The sequence below is a fragment of the Arachis ipaensis genome, chromosome B1 (genome assembly GCF_059453495.1).
Source record: "Arachis ipaensis isolate K30076 ecotype BB chromosome B1, ASM5945349v1, whole genome shotgun sequence".
NCBI lineage: Eukaryota > Viridiplantae > Streptophyta > Magnoliopsida > Fabales > Fabaceae > Arachis > Arachis ipaensis.
The window spans coordinates 77817531-77835211 of NC_142436.1; the positions used below are offsets into that span (position 1 = coordinate 77817531).

The 17681-nt window shown below is 28.2% G+C and overlaps 1 protein-coding gene across 1 annotated transcript; it reads left to right on the forward strand.

Annotated features, from left to right (window-relative positions):
• The first annotated feature begins 7072 nt into the window (after positions 1-7072).
• LOC107638188 (isoflavone 7-O-methyltransferase) lies at positions 7073-10027 on the forward strand. The gene is made up of 3 exons (XM_016341356.3): positions 7073-7605; positions 8709-9022; positions 9638-10027. Exons 1-3 carry the CDS (start codon positions 7131-7133, stop codon positions 9941-9943), a joined length of 1095 nt encoding a protein of 364 aa, XP_016196842.1. The 5' UTR covers positions 7073-7130; the 3' UTR covers positions 9944-10027.
• The last annotated feature ends 7654 nt before the right edge of the window (positions 10028-17681 follow it).

The following is a 17681-nucleotide window of genomic DNA, read 5'->3' on the forward strand; positions in this document are numbered from 1 at the left end:
AGACTAAATGGATAAGAACTTTACGTGAAATCGACTTGACCTGACCTAAGTTTCCACCTTTAAATATATATATATATTCCTTCAATCTTTCAGTATTTAAAACGGTGTAGTTTTTGGATGACTAAAATATTATTTCGATCATTATTATTGTGCCAAGCCAAACAACTTCTCCCCACTAATAATTTCTTAAATGGTTTAAATAATGGTGTAGTATAGAGATGTGATTAACAATGGTATAATATAAAATTATGGATGATGACAATTTGTTGGGGGTGAAAAATTCATATTAAATATATTTCTGCATCATGTTTATTATTTTTTTTTTTGTATTTTACGTAATTTATCTCCGATAAAAAAAATCTTAATATTATATTTCTAAATCCAAAATTTTAAATCGATTTATCATTATATATACACCAACAACTTCATCAAAGTTAAATTATTTCGGCCACCTCTGCCATGATCCACTTATTTTGACAATTAACGGAATTCTTCTCCATCATTTGTGTAATTTTATTAGAATCCAATATCGATGAAAATTTTTTCACCCAAACATCACTTATTTATTTGGACAAAACAGAATTGAGTCAATTGACACAAATAAAATTACAAAATTGGAGGGGACTATGGCCATTGTGAAAATTAGTAAAGTTAATTTTAGAAAATATATAAATAAATAATAACTAAATAAAATGAAAGGTAATAAACAATCTTAGTTTATAATCTTAGAATTTTAGTGGTTGAAAAAGAGAAGAATTATATACCTCTAATTGACGGATGGTTCATATTGAAGAGACTCACCTATAAATTGAGTTTTTCTTTAATTCATTTCAATCAAGTCATCCAGATAGAATAACATAATATTTCTTTGAGTAGTTTTCTTCTATATATATAGAGAGAAGTGTGTTCTCCTTTTGTCAAGAGAGAGTGTTATTGTAGTCTCCTTGTGATAGAGAGAAGTTGTAATTCTCAAAGAAAGTTATTCAATTGTTTCTATATTTTATACAAATTTCTAATTTTTCATCTTTATATTTTGCTGTGTCATTTGTCTGGTACCTAACAGTGGTATCAGAGCCAAAGGTTGCTGATTAATATTTTTTTTTTCGCTGCGAGTTACCGTCTAAAAAAAATGGCAGCAAAGTATGAAATTCCAAAATTCAGTGGGAGTAATTTTTCCATATGGAAATTGAAGATAAAAGCCATTATGAGAAAAGACAATTGCGTGACAGCAATTGAAGGTAAACCCACTGGAATTACAGATGAAAAATGGAAGGAGATGGACAACGATGCTGTTGCAAACTTACACTTGGCACTAGCTGATTCAGTTTTATCAAGTGTAGCAGAGAAAAAGACAGCAAAGAAAATTTGGGATGCTCTCACCAAATTATATGAAGTCAAGTCACTTCACAACAAGATATTCTTGAAGAGAAGACTTTATACTCTTCGAATGAGTGAGTCCACACCGGCAACGGATCACATCAACAATCTAAATACGCTATTTTCTCAACTCTCATCGTTGGAATATACCATAGCAGAAAACGAACGTGCAGAGCTCTTACTTCAAAGTCTACCAGATTCATATGATCAGCTTATCATTAACTCAACTAATAATGTTTTGACTGATTATCTTTCTTTTGATGACATGGCTGCTGCGGTTCTTGAAGAAGAATCTAGGCGCAAGAATAAGGAAGATAGATTAGAGAGCTCAAAACAAGCAGAGGCTTTGTTGATGACAAGAGAAAGATCAATGGAGCGTGGTTCCAGTGGGAGTCAAAGTAGACCAAAGTCACAAAGTAAGAAGCAGGTCAAATGCTACAATTGTGGAAAGAGAGGGCACTTCAAGAAAGATTGTTGGAATAAGAAGAGTATAGAGAAGGTTCCAGAAGGATCAAGTTTTCAAGGATGTGTTGCAAGCACCTCTGATGATGGAGAAATCCTGTATGGCGAAGCAACAATTGGTTCTAAAGGCAGTAAACAGCTCACTGATGTTTGGATTGTTGATTCAGGAGCAACCTGGCACATGACTCCTCATCGTGATTGGTTTTGTACATATGAACCTGTCTTGGAAGGATCAGTGTTTATGGGAAACGATCATGCCTTAGAAATTGTTGGAATGGGTACTGTTAAAATAAAAATGTTTGATGGTTCTATTCGTTCACTTCAAGGGGTAAGACACGTGAAAGGCTTGAAGAAGAATTTGTTGTCGATTGGGCAATTGGATGAACTTGGTTGCAAGACCCATATTGAAGGTGGGATCTTGAAAGTTGTTAAAGGAGCTCTTGTGGTAATAAAAGCAGAAAAGATTGCAGCAAATCTATACATGCTTGTGGGAGATACTTTGCAAAAGGCAGAGGCATCAGTTGCTTCAACAAGTCAAGAAGAAATGACGATGATATGGCATTGCAAACTAGGCCACATGTCAGAACAAGGCTTGAAGATTCTTGTAGAACGTAATCTCATTCCCGGGCTCAAATCGGTAAACTTACCGTTTTGTAAGCACTGTGTTACAAGCAAACAACATAGATTGACGTTTGGTAGATCAACTGCTCGGAGCAAGCACATATTGGAGTTGATTCATTCTGATGTGTGGGAATCGCCGGAGATGTCCCTAGGAGGAGCAAAATATCTTGTATCATTTATTGATGATTACTCTAGGAGGCTATGGGTGTACCCGATCAAGAAGAAGTCAGACGTGTTTGCGATGTTCAAAGAGTTCAAAGCAAAGTTAGAACTTGAATCTGGAAAGAAGATCAAGTGTTTAAGGACAGATAATGGAGGAGAATATGTCGATGGTGATTTTCTAACATTTTGCAAGCAAGCAGGTATTCAACGGCAATTCACAGTTGCATACACGCCTCAGAAAAATGGTGTAGCAGAGCGAATGAATACGACTCTCCTAGAAAGAGCACGAGCTATGTTACAAACTGCAGGTTTAGCTAAGTCTTTTTGGGCAGAAGCTGTTAAAACCGCCTGTTATGTGATAATTCGGTCACCATCAACTGCAATTGGGTTGAAGACACCAATGGAGATGTGGCAAGGTAAGCCGCCTAATTATTCTTCTTTACATATATTTGGTTGTCCTGTGTACGTAATGTACAATTCCCAGGAAAGAACAAAGCTGGACCCAAAGTCTAGAACATGTATATTCTTGGGTTATGCTGACGGAGTTAAGGGGTATCACCTGTGGGATTCCACTGCCCACAAGGTAGTTGTCAGTAGAGATGTGATATTTGCAGAAGATGAATTGCAAAAGGAACAAGAAAATGACAGCACTGTTAAAGAAATAACCACTGTTCAAATAGATGAAAAATGCAGAGAAGGTGATCTTTCTGAAACAAAACCACAGCACGAAGAACAAGAAGCAGAGGCCAATGACATAGAAGTTCATCGTTCCACTCGACAAAGAAGAATACCATCATGGCACTCAAGTTATGTTTTGACAAACCATGATGCATATTGTCTTTTGACAGAAGATGGAGAACCAACAACTTTTATGGAGGCTATGCGCAATCCAGACGCTTCTATGTGGATGACAGCAATGCAAGAAGAAATTGAGGCATTACATAGAAACCATACCTGGAAACTTGTTGAACTTCCAGCAGGTCGGAAAGCCATTGGTAACAAATGGGTTTACAAGATCAAACGAGATAGTAATGATCAGGTGGAACGATATCGTGCAAGATTGGTTGTCAAGGGATATGCTCAGAAAGAAGGTGTTGACTTCAATGAAATATTTTCTCCAGTGGTGAGACTAACTACTATTAGAGTAGTTTTGGCTATGTGTGCTGCATTTGATTTACATCTAGAGCAATTAGATGTAAAGACTGCTTTTCTTCATGGAGAACTTGAAGAAGAGATATATATGCTCCAACCAGAAGGTTTTGAAGAACAAGGAAAAGAAAACTTGGTTTGCAGGTTAACTAAATCTCTGTACGGTCTAAAGCAGGCGCCAAGGTGTTGGTACAAGAGATTTGATTCTTTCATTATTAGCCTTGGATACAACAGACTTAATTCAGATCATTGTACTTATTACAAGAGGTCTGGTGATAATGATTTTATCATTCTACTGTTGTATGTGGATGACATGTTGGTGGTAGGTCCCAACAAAGATCAAATCCAAGAATTGAAGGCACAGTTAGCTAGGGAGTTTGATATGAAAGACTTGGGACCAGCAAACAAGATTTTAGGGATGCAAATTCACCGAGACAAAAAGGATAGGAAGATTTGGCTATCGCAAAAGAATTATTTGAAGAAGATCTTGCAACGCTTCAACATGCAAGAATGTAAGCCAATTTCAACCCCACTTCCTATGAATTTTAAATTATCCTCAAGTATGTGCCCTAGTAGTGAAGCAAAGAGGATGGAAATGTCTCGAGTACCGTATGCATTAGCAGTGGGAAGCCTTACGTATGCCATGATCTGTACAAGGCCAGATATTGCTCAAGCAGTTGCGGTGGTAAGTCGATTTATGGCAGATCCGGGTAAAGAGCATTGGAACGTTGTTAAGAGGATCTTGAGATACATCAAAGGAACCTCAAATGTTGCATTATGTTTTGGAGGATCAGAATTCATTGTCAATGGATATGTCGACTCAGACTTTGCAGGTGATCTTGATAAACGAAAATCTACTACAGGCTATGTGTTTACACTTGCAGGAAGAGCTGTGAGCTGGCTATCTAAATTATAGACTGTTGTAGCTTTATCTACTACAGAAGCTGAATATATGGCAGCTACACAAGCATGCAAGGAAGCTATTTGGATCCAAAGGTTGATAGAAGAACTCGGGCACAAACAACAGAAGATTTCTGTGTATTGTGACAGTCAGAGTACCTTGCACATTGCAAGGAATCCTGCATTTCATTCAAGAACAAAACACATTGGAGTATAATATCACTTTGTTCGGGAAGTAGTAGAAGAAGGAAGTGTTGATATGCAGAAGATTCACACTAAAGATAACCTAGCAGATGCCATGACAAAACCAATCAACACAGAAAAGTTTGAATGGTGTAGATCCTCGTACGGCCTATGAAATACATGAGCAATATGAATTTTGAAAATTTATCAAAATTAGCTTTAAGTGGGAGATTGTGAAAATTAGTAAAGCTAATTTTAGAAAATATACAAATAAATAATAACTAAATAAAATGAGAGGTAATAAACAATCTTAATTTATAACCTTAGAATTTTAGTGGTTGAAAAAGAGAAGAATTATATACCTCTAATTGACGGATGGTTCATATTGAAGAGACTCACCTATAAATTGAGTTTTTCTTTAATTCATTTCAATCAAGTCATCCAGATAAAATAACATAATATTTCTTTGAGTAGTTTTCTTCTATATATATAGAGAGAAGTGTGTTATCCTTTTATCAAGAGAGAGTGTTATTGTAGTCTCTTTGTGATAGAGAGAAGTTGTAATTCTCAAAGAAAATTATTCAATTATTTCTATATTTTATACAAATTTCTAATTTTTCATCTTTATATTTTACTGTGTCATTTGTCTAGTACCTAACAGCCATAGCTGATAGCTTCACCTTGATTACACCTCTCTATTCTTTAATCATAAGAATAATTGTCTATAAATGAGTGAGCATCATGCTGGACATATGACTTGGGATGCTAAAGGACAAGTTAAGATTGGTTAAGTCTAATATCAAGAGTTTAATAATATAGTAGTTGGTATAGTAAAATTGGTGGTTAAATAAAGCAATTGTGACGACCAAGGTCTTTTTATAACAAATATATATATCAATCATCCATCAAAGTATTGCAAGTAGCGAATAATATATTCCAAAGTCACCAAGCAAGTTCATGAATCAATCCACCAACTATCTCATTATTGATTTGAATTGTTGTATATTACGTCATGGCCGATGATGGAGCGGCCGCGGCGTCATCTTTTTCGTCATCACCATGTGTAACACCCTAATGCTTTTAAAATGAGTTAAGTTTTATTTGGGTTATATTCAGTAGCTGATATTTAAAACATTGTGAAACTTTTTTTTAAAACAAATATAAAATAATTTATATATAAAAATATTAAATAATTAGTTTTTATTAGAATAGTTACTAGTTGAAAAATATAAATAGATCTGAAAATATTAACATAAAAAACAGACATGCTAAACTATGAAGGCATAACAATGACAAACTTTACTCATACCAAATGATTATAACAAGAAACATCATAGTTACAATATATAATCACTCAATAAAATAAAGCAAGACACACAGAAAATCCTAATTCCCTTAATTTATATAACTATGGCTAAAACATAATCGTATATTCTTCCTTCTTAAGGTAAACGTTTAATGTTTTGTATCTACGTTCTCGATAGCTTACTCCCACTAGTGCACTTGTCTTTTCACCTCAACTGCTTCGTACTGCATCGTTCCTGAAGATGGTACGGAGAGAGGGGTGAGAAACAAAAATTTCTCAATAGTTTATCTATATGGTGTCATCGTATCCATCCCCAACCACTCCGAGTTTTAAAATAAAACTAGTGATAATGCAATATTGTTCAATTATTATTTTCAAAAGTCTTAGTTAGTCGGAGTGGTGTGACTTTTAGATGCTTCTCATTTACTTATGTTATGACATGTGTGATACATACAAAATATCTATAGCATTAAAACATGCAAACTCATAATCCTTAGTTTGATGTTCTCATAGGCCATAAAATAAGGCAAAATAAATAATAAATAAGAGAAGAATAGTAAAAAGAATATATTTAAATAAAATAAAGATCTTAACCAATATCATGAATCAAACAAAAAGGAATTTTGGACTATCCAAGATTTTTAAAACCAAATGGACTGCTAATAATTAATTACTGATCAAAATTAACAACTAACTTAAGAAATTATTATTATTATTATTATTATTATTATTATTATTATTATTATTATTATTATTATTATTATTATTCTCTATTTCTCTAAGGTTCTATTTTTGTCTTTTTGTGAAAAGTGGATAGGTGGAGAGAAAATTTTGGTTAAGAATATTCGAGCTCATTAAAATTAGCAAAACCTTGTTGCAAAACTCTCTCTATATAAATCCATGCAAATGCTAATTAGACATCACAAAAAACAAAGTATCATCACATACAAAGCTTCCTTTGCAATTAATCATGGCTTCAAATTCATTATCCACTAATGGCCGTGAAGAAGCAAATAACATCTTTGAAGGTCAAGTTCATTTGTACAAACACCTTTTTGCCTTCTTTGACTCTCTTTGCCTTAAGTGGTGTGTTGACCAAAGCATACCAAACATAATCCACAGCCACGGTCAACCTATGACTCTTCATGAGTTGGTGTCAAAGTTACAAGTTCCAACGGCTAAGATTAGTGGTGTGCATCGCTTAATGCGTTATCTTGCACACATTGGATTCTTTGAAGTAGTTAGAATCCAAGAAAATCAAGAAGAAAAGGAAGCATATGCTCTCACTAATTCATCGGAGCTTCTTGTTCGAGGCACCAACCATTGTTTATCTTCTATGGTTGACTTTGTTCTTGACCCCTCTATTTTAACATCGAACCACCACTTGGGGAAGTGGATTCATGATGATGGAGATCAACCACCATTTGCCTTGGCCTTAGGAACAGGTATTATGGATATACAGTTTAAGAAAGCTTGAGACCCAGTACTTTTATTAAAATTTAGTTAGTATTTAATTATTAAAAAAAGAGTGTATAATTTTATATTATTAGATATAATTTTATACAATTAAAAATATTAATAATAACTAATTAGTAACTATAAATCATAAAATGTGTTAATCTCTAGTATTGTTGATAGTTTAAATTAGTATATATATCAACTAATTTTAAATTAGTTGATTTTTTTATTATTATAAAATTATGCTTTTAATTTTTATTTTTTGAAAAATCTAAGGTTTAATTTAAATATAGAATTTAGAGCTTAAAATTGAGAATTTACGATTTAATATAAATTAATCCAGAAGAATGCTCTCTTATTAAATTCTATTATATATTATCCCAAAATTTTTTAACATTTGTTTGTTAACCATTAAGTGTGTTTGAGTCCGTTTAAATTTACAAGCTCACTCTAATAATTTCTTTGGATTCAAGAGAAGGAAATTAATTTTTATTATTACTAAATAAATAATTTATAAAATTTTCATTGTATTATAAGAGAATATCTTTGTCAACCAAGAGTCACACTTAAAAATGTTATCCATTTGGTAATTTCTTTAAAATTGTAATATAAAAGATGTTTTTGGTTTGTATTTTTATTTTCTGTTTTTATTTTTAATATTTTTATTTTTAAATTTTGTGAAAGAAAAAGTAAAAACAATAAAAATAATAAAATTTTATTTTTTATTTTCACCTTCTATTTTTATTTTTTTTTCACAAAATTTTAAAAAATACTAAAAATAAAAAAAATACAAACTAAACATATCCTAACATTTTTAAGATTCTAAAAACAACATCAAATATAATTATAAAATAGGTTGCATACATTATATTTTTAGGTACAACCTTTTTTTCAATTTCTGCATTAATATATATAGAATATTTATACAAAAGACTTTTTTTTAAACGTTTCCAAGATCTTGTCATTCGTGTATATATAAATATATGACAGGATTTTTTATTGTTTCAAGATCTTGTCATTTATATATATTTTGGTTTATTTTGATATTTTTATTGTTTCAATAATTTATCATATCCTATTTTTCAAACAGGAATTTGGGACTTTCTTAGCAAGAGTCCTACACATATGACATCCTTCAATGATGCAACTGCTAGTGACTCTCAAATCATAAACCTGGCATTGAAAGATCATGGTGTTATCTTTGAAGGGTTGGAATCAATTGTAGATGTTGCTGGAGGAACTGGAATGGTAGCCAAGTATATCTCTCACACATTTCCACATTTGAAATGCATAGTTTTTGACCTTCCACAGGTTGTAGAAAATCTTAAGGGAACCAATAATTTGAGTTATGTTGGTGGGGACATGTTTCAATCTATCCCTAAGGCTGATGCAGTTTTACTTAAGGTATATACGTATTCATATATGTCCGCATTTATAATATAACTAAGATTTAGTCAAGATATAAATTCCGCCGCTAATTCTTAATTTAGCGACTGATTTAGTGACCAACTAGAATAATTGTGGTGACAGTTACTAAACTAAAAATTAGCAGTCGTTTTAGCGACTAACTTTTTTTAATAAAAAAATTAATCGATCGCTAAATTGGTCACTATTAGCAACTAATTTTATTGGTCGCTAAAATCGGTCGTTATTCCATTAATTTCTTGTAATAGTATTTAAATTAAATTGTTTAGCTACTTCAAAATTTGTATGTTTATTTAAATGATATTGGACTTCTATATAAACCATCCTGTAGAAGAAGCTAGAGTTATATTTAAAAATATTTTTGGTGTTAATTATATTCATAAAATACAATGACTCTGATATTATTTAAATCCCAAGAGGGATTAATAATATTTTTTTTAAAAAAGAAATTAGAAATAGAAGAAAGTCAAATTGATTTTCACAAAATCTCAAGATAGGTCAATAAAATTTGCATTGTTTGCAAGTAATTTATGGGTCACAAATAAGATTACTATATATATTCTTTTAATCTTTTCTCCATTCTATTATTTTCAGTGGATTTTACATGATTGGGGTGACGATGATTGCATGAAGATATTGAACAAGTGCAAAGATGCAATTTCAAATAATAAGAAAAGAGGAAAAATAATTATCATAGATATTGTTATAGACGATGGAAAGCAAGATCACCCTGATATTACTCAAGCAAAACTTCAGATGGATTTAACTGTCACAACATATTATAATGGAAAAGAGAGAACTACACAAGAATGGAAGAAACTTTTTACAGAGGCAAATTGTCAAGATTACAAAATTTCACCTTTAACAGGATATATGTCTCTTATCGAGGTTTATCCCTGAATATGTAATTTTATGATCCATCTTTATTATAATAGTGTAATTTTCATCTCATGAACAAAATAATATTTTTCTCTAATTTCCTTAGTTATTTTATATGTAGCAGCGGTTGCAATAATATAGACGAACACTAAAAATAAAACATAAAGGACAAAGACAAAAATTAATTTGTATTTTGTTTGGTGATAAATAAAAACAAATTATGAAAGTCTAATTTATTTTTTTTCTATTAAAAAATTTGAAAAAAAAATATAACCATAAAAAAATATAATTATAAAAAATAATAAAAAAATAAGTTGTATTTTTTGTTGGTGTCTTTGTATTCTTTTTGTCATAATAGATACAAAATACACTAATTGAGTATCTTTGAACACAGTGTCTTTTATGTTTCATCTGCGAAACACAATTTTGTGTTTTAATGTTCATATTTCAGTGTTCATGTGCTATAAACAAACACAGTTATATATATTAGAATGGAAAATATTTAATTTAATGATGAATTGTTTTCATAAATCTTTTATTTCTTTAATATATTGAATGTTCAAATTTTTTTTTATACAATTATCTAATTAGATTGAATTTCACTTTAAACATTTGACATTTTGAAAACTCTCCTTCTGTATAATCTAAAATTTTAGGTGAAATGTTGTCACTGGAAAAATCACAAGATGGTGATCTAAATTAAAATATCTCTATTTTCCCAAGTATATAGTACATGAACTGATTGAAAGTGTTTTAGGAAATTTTTTAGATAATCCTCTCCTGCAAAGAAGAACAAAGATGTGCATGGTTAAAAGTTCTCAACATTTTTTGCCACGTTATTTTTAAATTTATTTATTTATTTTTCAATTAACATGTTCACAATACTGAAATAATATGAAAGGCCCATTATTTGTCGGTTGCAAAAAGTTTGCAAATGGATCAGACCAGTTTTGTTAGGAAGCAACAACATTCAGCTCAGGACCACTGGGCTAATGTCCTTTCCATTTGTTTTTTACTCATTTCCAATTTTGTTACCATAAAATACATATTTAACAATACCACAGAAAAAAAAAAACATATTAACATCTCATAAAAAAATTTATTATACTATTATAAACAAATTTAATTATTCGTCTAGTATAAATTCAATTATTTTACTATGTGAATCAATTTATAAAAATATAGATAAATATACCGATTTTTAGTGTACAAAAATTATTTTTGTATTTGTGAACTATTCCTTATCAGATAGTGTAGATAAAATTTTATGATTGATGTGTTTTTGCTTTTTATTGCTTGTTTTATTTGAGTTTCAGAAATTTATATCCTGTACTCCACTTTGCTTTAATTGGATTCAGGACCAAAGAAAAGCTCAAAGTGACACTCAGATCTTTTCTCTTTTGGTGCATAAAGTTGTGACGTTTAAAAAGTTAGGTCCCATATATATATATATCTAGTAGGGAGTATGAAGAACTTTTATCTTGAATCATATATATGATTTAGTTTTTATGTTTTGCATTGCTTCTCTAATTTGTCACAAATGTTCAATCATATAATTTTATTTTTTGATTGTCAGTATCAAATGAACTAGTATTTTCTAATTTCGCGAAAATTCACCTTTCAATTTACAAGAAATTGACCATACATTGATACATAATACTATTCCTAAAACTTTAATCAGAAACATGATATTTAAATAATTTAAGAAAGTACTATTTGTATCGGGTCCCATATGGCCATATGTATGATTTGATCATTCATATACTTATATATGTATGTATGTATTACTACACCAACTAAAATAACTATAAAAATTAAATTCATATAGATAACCACTCTTTGAGTTTGAGGTGCCTAGAAATACTTAAAAAATTGAAAATTTTCTTTATCAACAATTATCCTAATTAATTAAGAAAAGCAAGGTATTCAAGTTCTTAATACATATTATAGTCCAAGATATCATTAATTAAAGGTTTAATTACTCAGTTAGTCTTTATAGTTTCACAAAATTTTTAATTAGGTCTTTGTACTTTTTTTCCTTTCAATTGAATCCTTGTACCAATTTTTTTTTTTAATTGGGTCTCTATATTTTTTTTTTTCTTTTTATTTGGGTTCCTGCACAAATATTTTTTTTAGTTGAGTCCTTATAAAATTAAGTCAATTACTGCTAAGAGGGACTTAATTGAAAAAAAATTATGCAAGAACCCAATTAAAAAAAAGTATAAAAACCTAATTAAAAATTTCGTGAAACTATAAGGACCAATAGAGTAATCAAACTTTAATTAAATCGAAATTTAAGCACAAGAGAAATAGCCAAAGAACATAACATTAACTATTTAACTTGCACCTAAACATAGGGGTTTGAAATGAAATATTGTATTATATATATATTATAATTATAATTAATTTTAATATACTATCAATATAAAGTAGTTTTATACGTACATTCAATTACGTAATGTCATATCAATAAAAATAATTACCTTTTATATTGACTACGTAAATAATCATCTATGTAATTACATGATTGTGTAAAACGTTTTATATTATCAGTACATTAAAATTAAACTCTTATAATTATTAAGAATAAAATAGAAAAAAAAATAGGGAGAAAGAAACAAAGCTAAGGCAATGGAGTGGAGAGAGTAGGGACCCAAAGGAAACCCGTGACGCATGATTGTTGATATTGATGGGTATGGCGGTGCCCATCACGCGCAACCCTACTTGCATTGGTCCCATATATGGCAAAGACAAAAATTCATTAATATATGGCTCTCTAATATTATAACCATCAAATCCTTGCTCTTCCATATTTATTCACTTCTTCCTCTCTTCTTTGTTTTGTTTGAACCACTTTCATGAATCATGATCATCACGGATTCGATTGGTTCACTTTTAGGAGCATCATCATATGATTAATTAATATATATCACATCAACAAGCTAAGGTAGTTAGGGCATGCAATGAATTCAGATATTATAATTTTTTAATGTATCTCACAATATGAATATATGATAGGAAAAATTTTAGGTGCATCGGATCATTAGTATTCTAATTATTTTAATAGTTGATTTTAATTAATATATATTATATATATTTTTTATAATTTAAATTAACGGTTAAAACAATTAAAATACTGATGTTCTTGATACACTTAAAATTCTTCCTATATTATAAATATAAGTGGAAGTTCTTTCTTGCTATTATCATGAAATTACTTTTTTTAAAATTTAATTTTTTGAATTTATCTAAAAGTTGCATAGACTTTTTTTTTATTTTATATTATTTTTTTTTAAAATTAACAAAAATCGAACTCTAACTTGTTTTTTATCATTGAAATTTTGATGCTGTTATAAAATTATTTTTTTCAAAAGATTAAGTGAATAAGAAGAAATATGCTTGAATAGTTAAATATTTAACAACGAGTACGTGTAAAAACTTTTTAATAAGTTAAATGATTTATGAATCTTTTTTTATAAATTAAACTCATTAAATTATATATATGTGAAGTGTTATTCCCATTAAAGAAATTAAAGATAATTTCAAATTCGTTTATTACTACAACCATTCCTCTTGGTTAATTATTTCTAACAAGTACACTATGAAATTGTGGGAATAATTGAAGTCATAAAAACAAAAAAAGAAACACCTCCATGACCATGAGCCAAATAGATAATTATTAGTTTTAAACTTTGCAAGGAATAATTGTTCTTGAACATGACATGTAGAGAATTATTGAAGGCAATGCATGCAAAAAGGTTTACACTAAACAGTGCTATAGGATGGTCGGTGGGCTCCAATTTCTGAATCAATAATTCCTTTTTAATTTCATACTCATCAATTCAAAATACGAAGATTCAGTTTGTTTCACATTGGAAACTAGTTAAATTTAGCTGATCAAATTGCAACTTAATTATAATCAAGAGTTACTTGATTTAAGATTCATAATAAATAATAATCATTACTTCATCAGTTACACTACAAACATATGTATGTGAGTAAGTGTGGATTCAAATAAAGAAGATAAAAGGGATCTGTTTGCATAATAACGAGTAATTACTCAAATTAGTCTTCAAGAATTTTAAAAGTAGACATTTTAGTCTCAAAAAAAATTAATATATAAATTATTCCTTAAGGTTTAACTCTAGCATACAAATCAGTCTCCAGTTTATTTTCTGGCAGAGTAATTACCCAAATCAGTCTCTAAAATTTTAAAAAACGGACATTTTAGTCCCCAATAAAAATTAATACACAGATTAATCCTCAATATTTTTTTCCATTAGACATAACAGTTCTCCGTCTAAAAAAAATAAAATTATTATTATTATTATTAATTGCGTAATAATATTGTACCATAATTTTGTGTATTTTTTGAACAAATTAATAATAAATTTATTCATTAGATTTTTATGTATGTATTTATAATATATATAGTCACGAAATAATAATAATAATAATAATAATAATAATAATAATAATAATTATTATTATTATTATTATTATTATTATTATAATAATAATAATAATAATAATAATTTTTTTGTTAACAACTAATAATATTTTTAATAATACACAAAAAAATATATACTTAATAAAAAATTATCAAATTTTAAGAATAATAATATCTCATTTTTTTAATCATATTTGCAAAAAATTGTATCAAAATTCAATTTCTAATGTATTTTTTGAAAAATACATTTGTAATGTTAGTTTTTTTCAAAATTATCTAACATTAAATATGTATTTATCAAAAAATATATTAGATATTGAATTTTAATACAATTTTTTGCAAGAATGATTAAAAAAATGAGATATTATTATTCTTAAAATTTGGTAATTTTTCGTTGAGTATATATTTTTTTTGTATTTTTTTAACAACTAATAATACTTTTAAAAAATCACAAAAAAATATATACTTGGAAAAAAATTAACAAATTTTAAGAATAATAATATATAACTGTTGGTTATTGTTGTTGTGTTTTTAAATTATTTAAAAGTATTTTTGTCGATAATAAAATTCGGATGTATTTTTGTCAGTGTTTGAATAATTTAGGGTCATTTTTGGTGGTTAACCCTTTTGTTTAATTTTAATACAAACATTATTTTAAAATAGGACATCTTTTGATTATATTAAATACAAAAATATCAAATAGTTTTAACTTTAAATTTCTTGTAGAATAATCTCTAATAATTTTATTGAATATTATTATTATTATTATTTAGTAGTGACTATATATATATATATAGAGTAAAGTATTGTTTTTGTCCCTAATGTTTGGGGTAAGTCTTATTTATGTCCCTAACGTTTAAATCGTCATATTTGTATCCCTAACGTTTATAAAAGTGATTCAATGTTATCATACTATCAATTATACTAACAAATCAGATTATATTTTTCAATTATTCTCACTTAGATGTATTCATTCTCAATTAGGTCTCACTTGGATGTGTTTGATTTTAATATTATACCCACTATTTCTGTTTAGATTCAATTATGTCCCTAGAAAAGTGAATTATATAAATGTTGTGGGAATTAGTTTCAACTTTTGATGAGTTATTTTTCGGAGTGGATTATCGATTCTATCTCAGACATTTGTATTCTAACTTCAAGAAGAGATTTTTAAAACTCAAACTAAAGCACTCATGATGTATAATTGATAGCAGGATAACATTGAATCACTTTTACAAACGTTAGGGATATAAATAGGACGATTTAAACGTTAGGAACACAAATAAAATTTACCCCAAACGTTGGGGACAAAAACGATACTTTAATTTACTATATATATATATATTATAAATACATACATAAAAATCTAATGAATAAATTTATTATTAATTTGTTAAAAAAATACAAAAAATTATGGTCCAATATTATTACGCAATTAATAATAATAATTATTATTTTATTTTATTTTTTTTAGACGGAAGACTGTTATGTCTAACAGAGAAAAACATTGGGTTGATCTATGTATTAATTTTTTTAGGGACTAAAATGTCCATTTTTAAAATCTTTGGAGACTAATCTAGATAATTACTCTGCCAGAAAATGAATTGGGGACTGATTTGTCTACCAGATTAAAATCTTAGATATTAATTTGTGTATTAATTTTTTTGGGAGAGTAAAATATCCGCTTTTAAAATCTTTGGAGACTAATTTAGATAATTACTCCATAATAATTCATCACTTAATTAATTACATGTTTGAGTTTCCGTACACACATATAAATATGAGTTTAACTAGGGTTAAGTAGTTAAAATCAATATTTTTTTAAATTATTTTGTTATTTTAAATTCTAAATTTTAAGTCTTAACTTTAAATTTTCTAAAGTGAAGGTTAAAATAATTTTATAATAAAAAATAATTATATTAAATAATTAAAAGTTGGTAATATTATATAGTTATAGCTTAGGTTAAAGATTTGAACTTTTCATTACACTTTGCCACAAACCCTATATATATTTGTAAACAAAGAAATAGTAAAACTATTTCCTACTAGAGTGAAATATAATAAGTTTAATAACGCAAATAAAAGGTTCAATTTGCTAATAGGATCCCTTTGTGAGATAATAATATATTGCAAGTGGTAAACATTGGCTTTTTCTAATTAGTCAATACCCTAATAACCCTTTCAAAACGGCAATAATAATATGGTTTTTGTCACCTATTGCTATAGGCCTATAAACTAAGAAGCTAAGGTAATGATATGATGCATTTTGATTGATGAACATAAACATCCATATCATTAAGAGTTTAATAGTTCTTCTTATCTATATTATATTATCTTCTATATATAAATTCAATCTCTTTTTTTTTAAATTATTATTATTATGACTAGTTGTCTTTAGCTAAGTAAATTCTTCCTTTACTAAGACTTTCACTGCCTTAGAATATTATTTTTGAAAGTATTGTTTCTCGAAATGCTGTTTATGTGGTGATGAGATAAATACTTAATCAATATTTAGTGACCACAAATTCAAACAAATATAGATTTTAATATATATATATATATATATATATATATATATACACAATGTATGTCTATGGATATGACCGTTGGATATATGTATATAGCTGAAGTTTATATCTATTTGATGATTTGATCTATGCATCATTGTATTTAAGTTTATAATATAAATGTCTTTCTAAATTTTTTCAGTGGCTAATCACTTAATTAATTATCTTCCATCTAATAACTACCAAACTAACGGGATGTTTTATTGATCTTATACAACTAAAATATGAACTTGTTTAGGGTATGTTGATTATTATTGAAAGCTAAGGTTTATTTTCTATTATATTATTAAATAAAATAAAAGAGTAAAGTATCGTTTTTGTCTTCAATATTTAGGATAAGTTTTATTTGTGTTTTTAATGTTTAAATCGTTCTATTTGTATTCCTAATATTTATAAAAGTGATTCAATGTTATCTTGCCATCAATTATACTAACAGATCAAATTGTATTTTTCAATTATTCTCATTTAAATGTATTATTTATTCTCAATTAGGACTCACTTGAATGTGTTTGATTTCAATATTATACCTACTGTTTGTGTTCAGGTTCAATATTGTATAGATTAGTTTCAATTTTTGATGAGCTATTATTTAGAATGGATCATTAGTTTTATCCCAAATATTTGTATTCTAACTTCAAAAAGAAACTTTTAAAACTTCAACTAAAACTAATGATGTGTAATTGACGATAAAATACTTCTACAAATATTAAAAATATAAATAGAATAATTTAAAAGTTAAGAA

Excerpts from the sequence above, each read along its gene's own strand:
- LOC107638188 (XM_016341356.3), top strand. The coding sequence starts at position 7,131 with ATGGCTTCAAATTCATTATCCACTAATGGCCGTGAAGAAGCAAATAAC. Across the intron at positions 7,606-8,708 it reads TGCCTTGGCCTTAGGAACAG|GAATTTGGGACTTTCTTAGC; the intron begins GTATTATGGATA and ends TTTTTCAAACAG. Across the intron at positions 9,023-9,637 it reads CTGATGCAGTTTTACTTAAG|TGGATTTTACATGATTGGGG; the intron begins GTATATACGTAT and ends TATTATTTTCAG.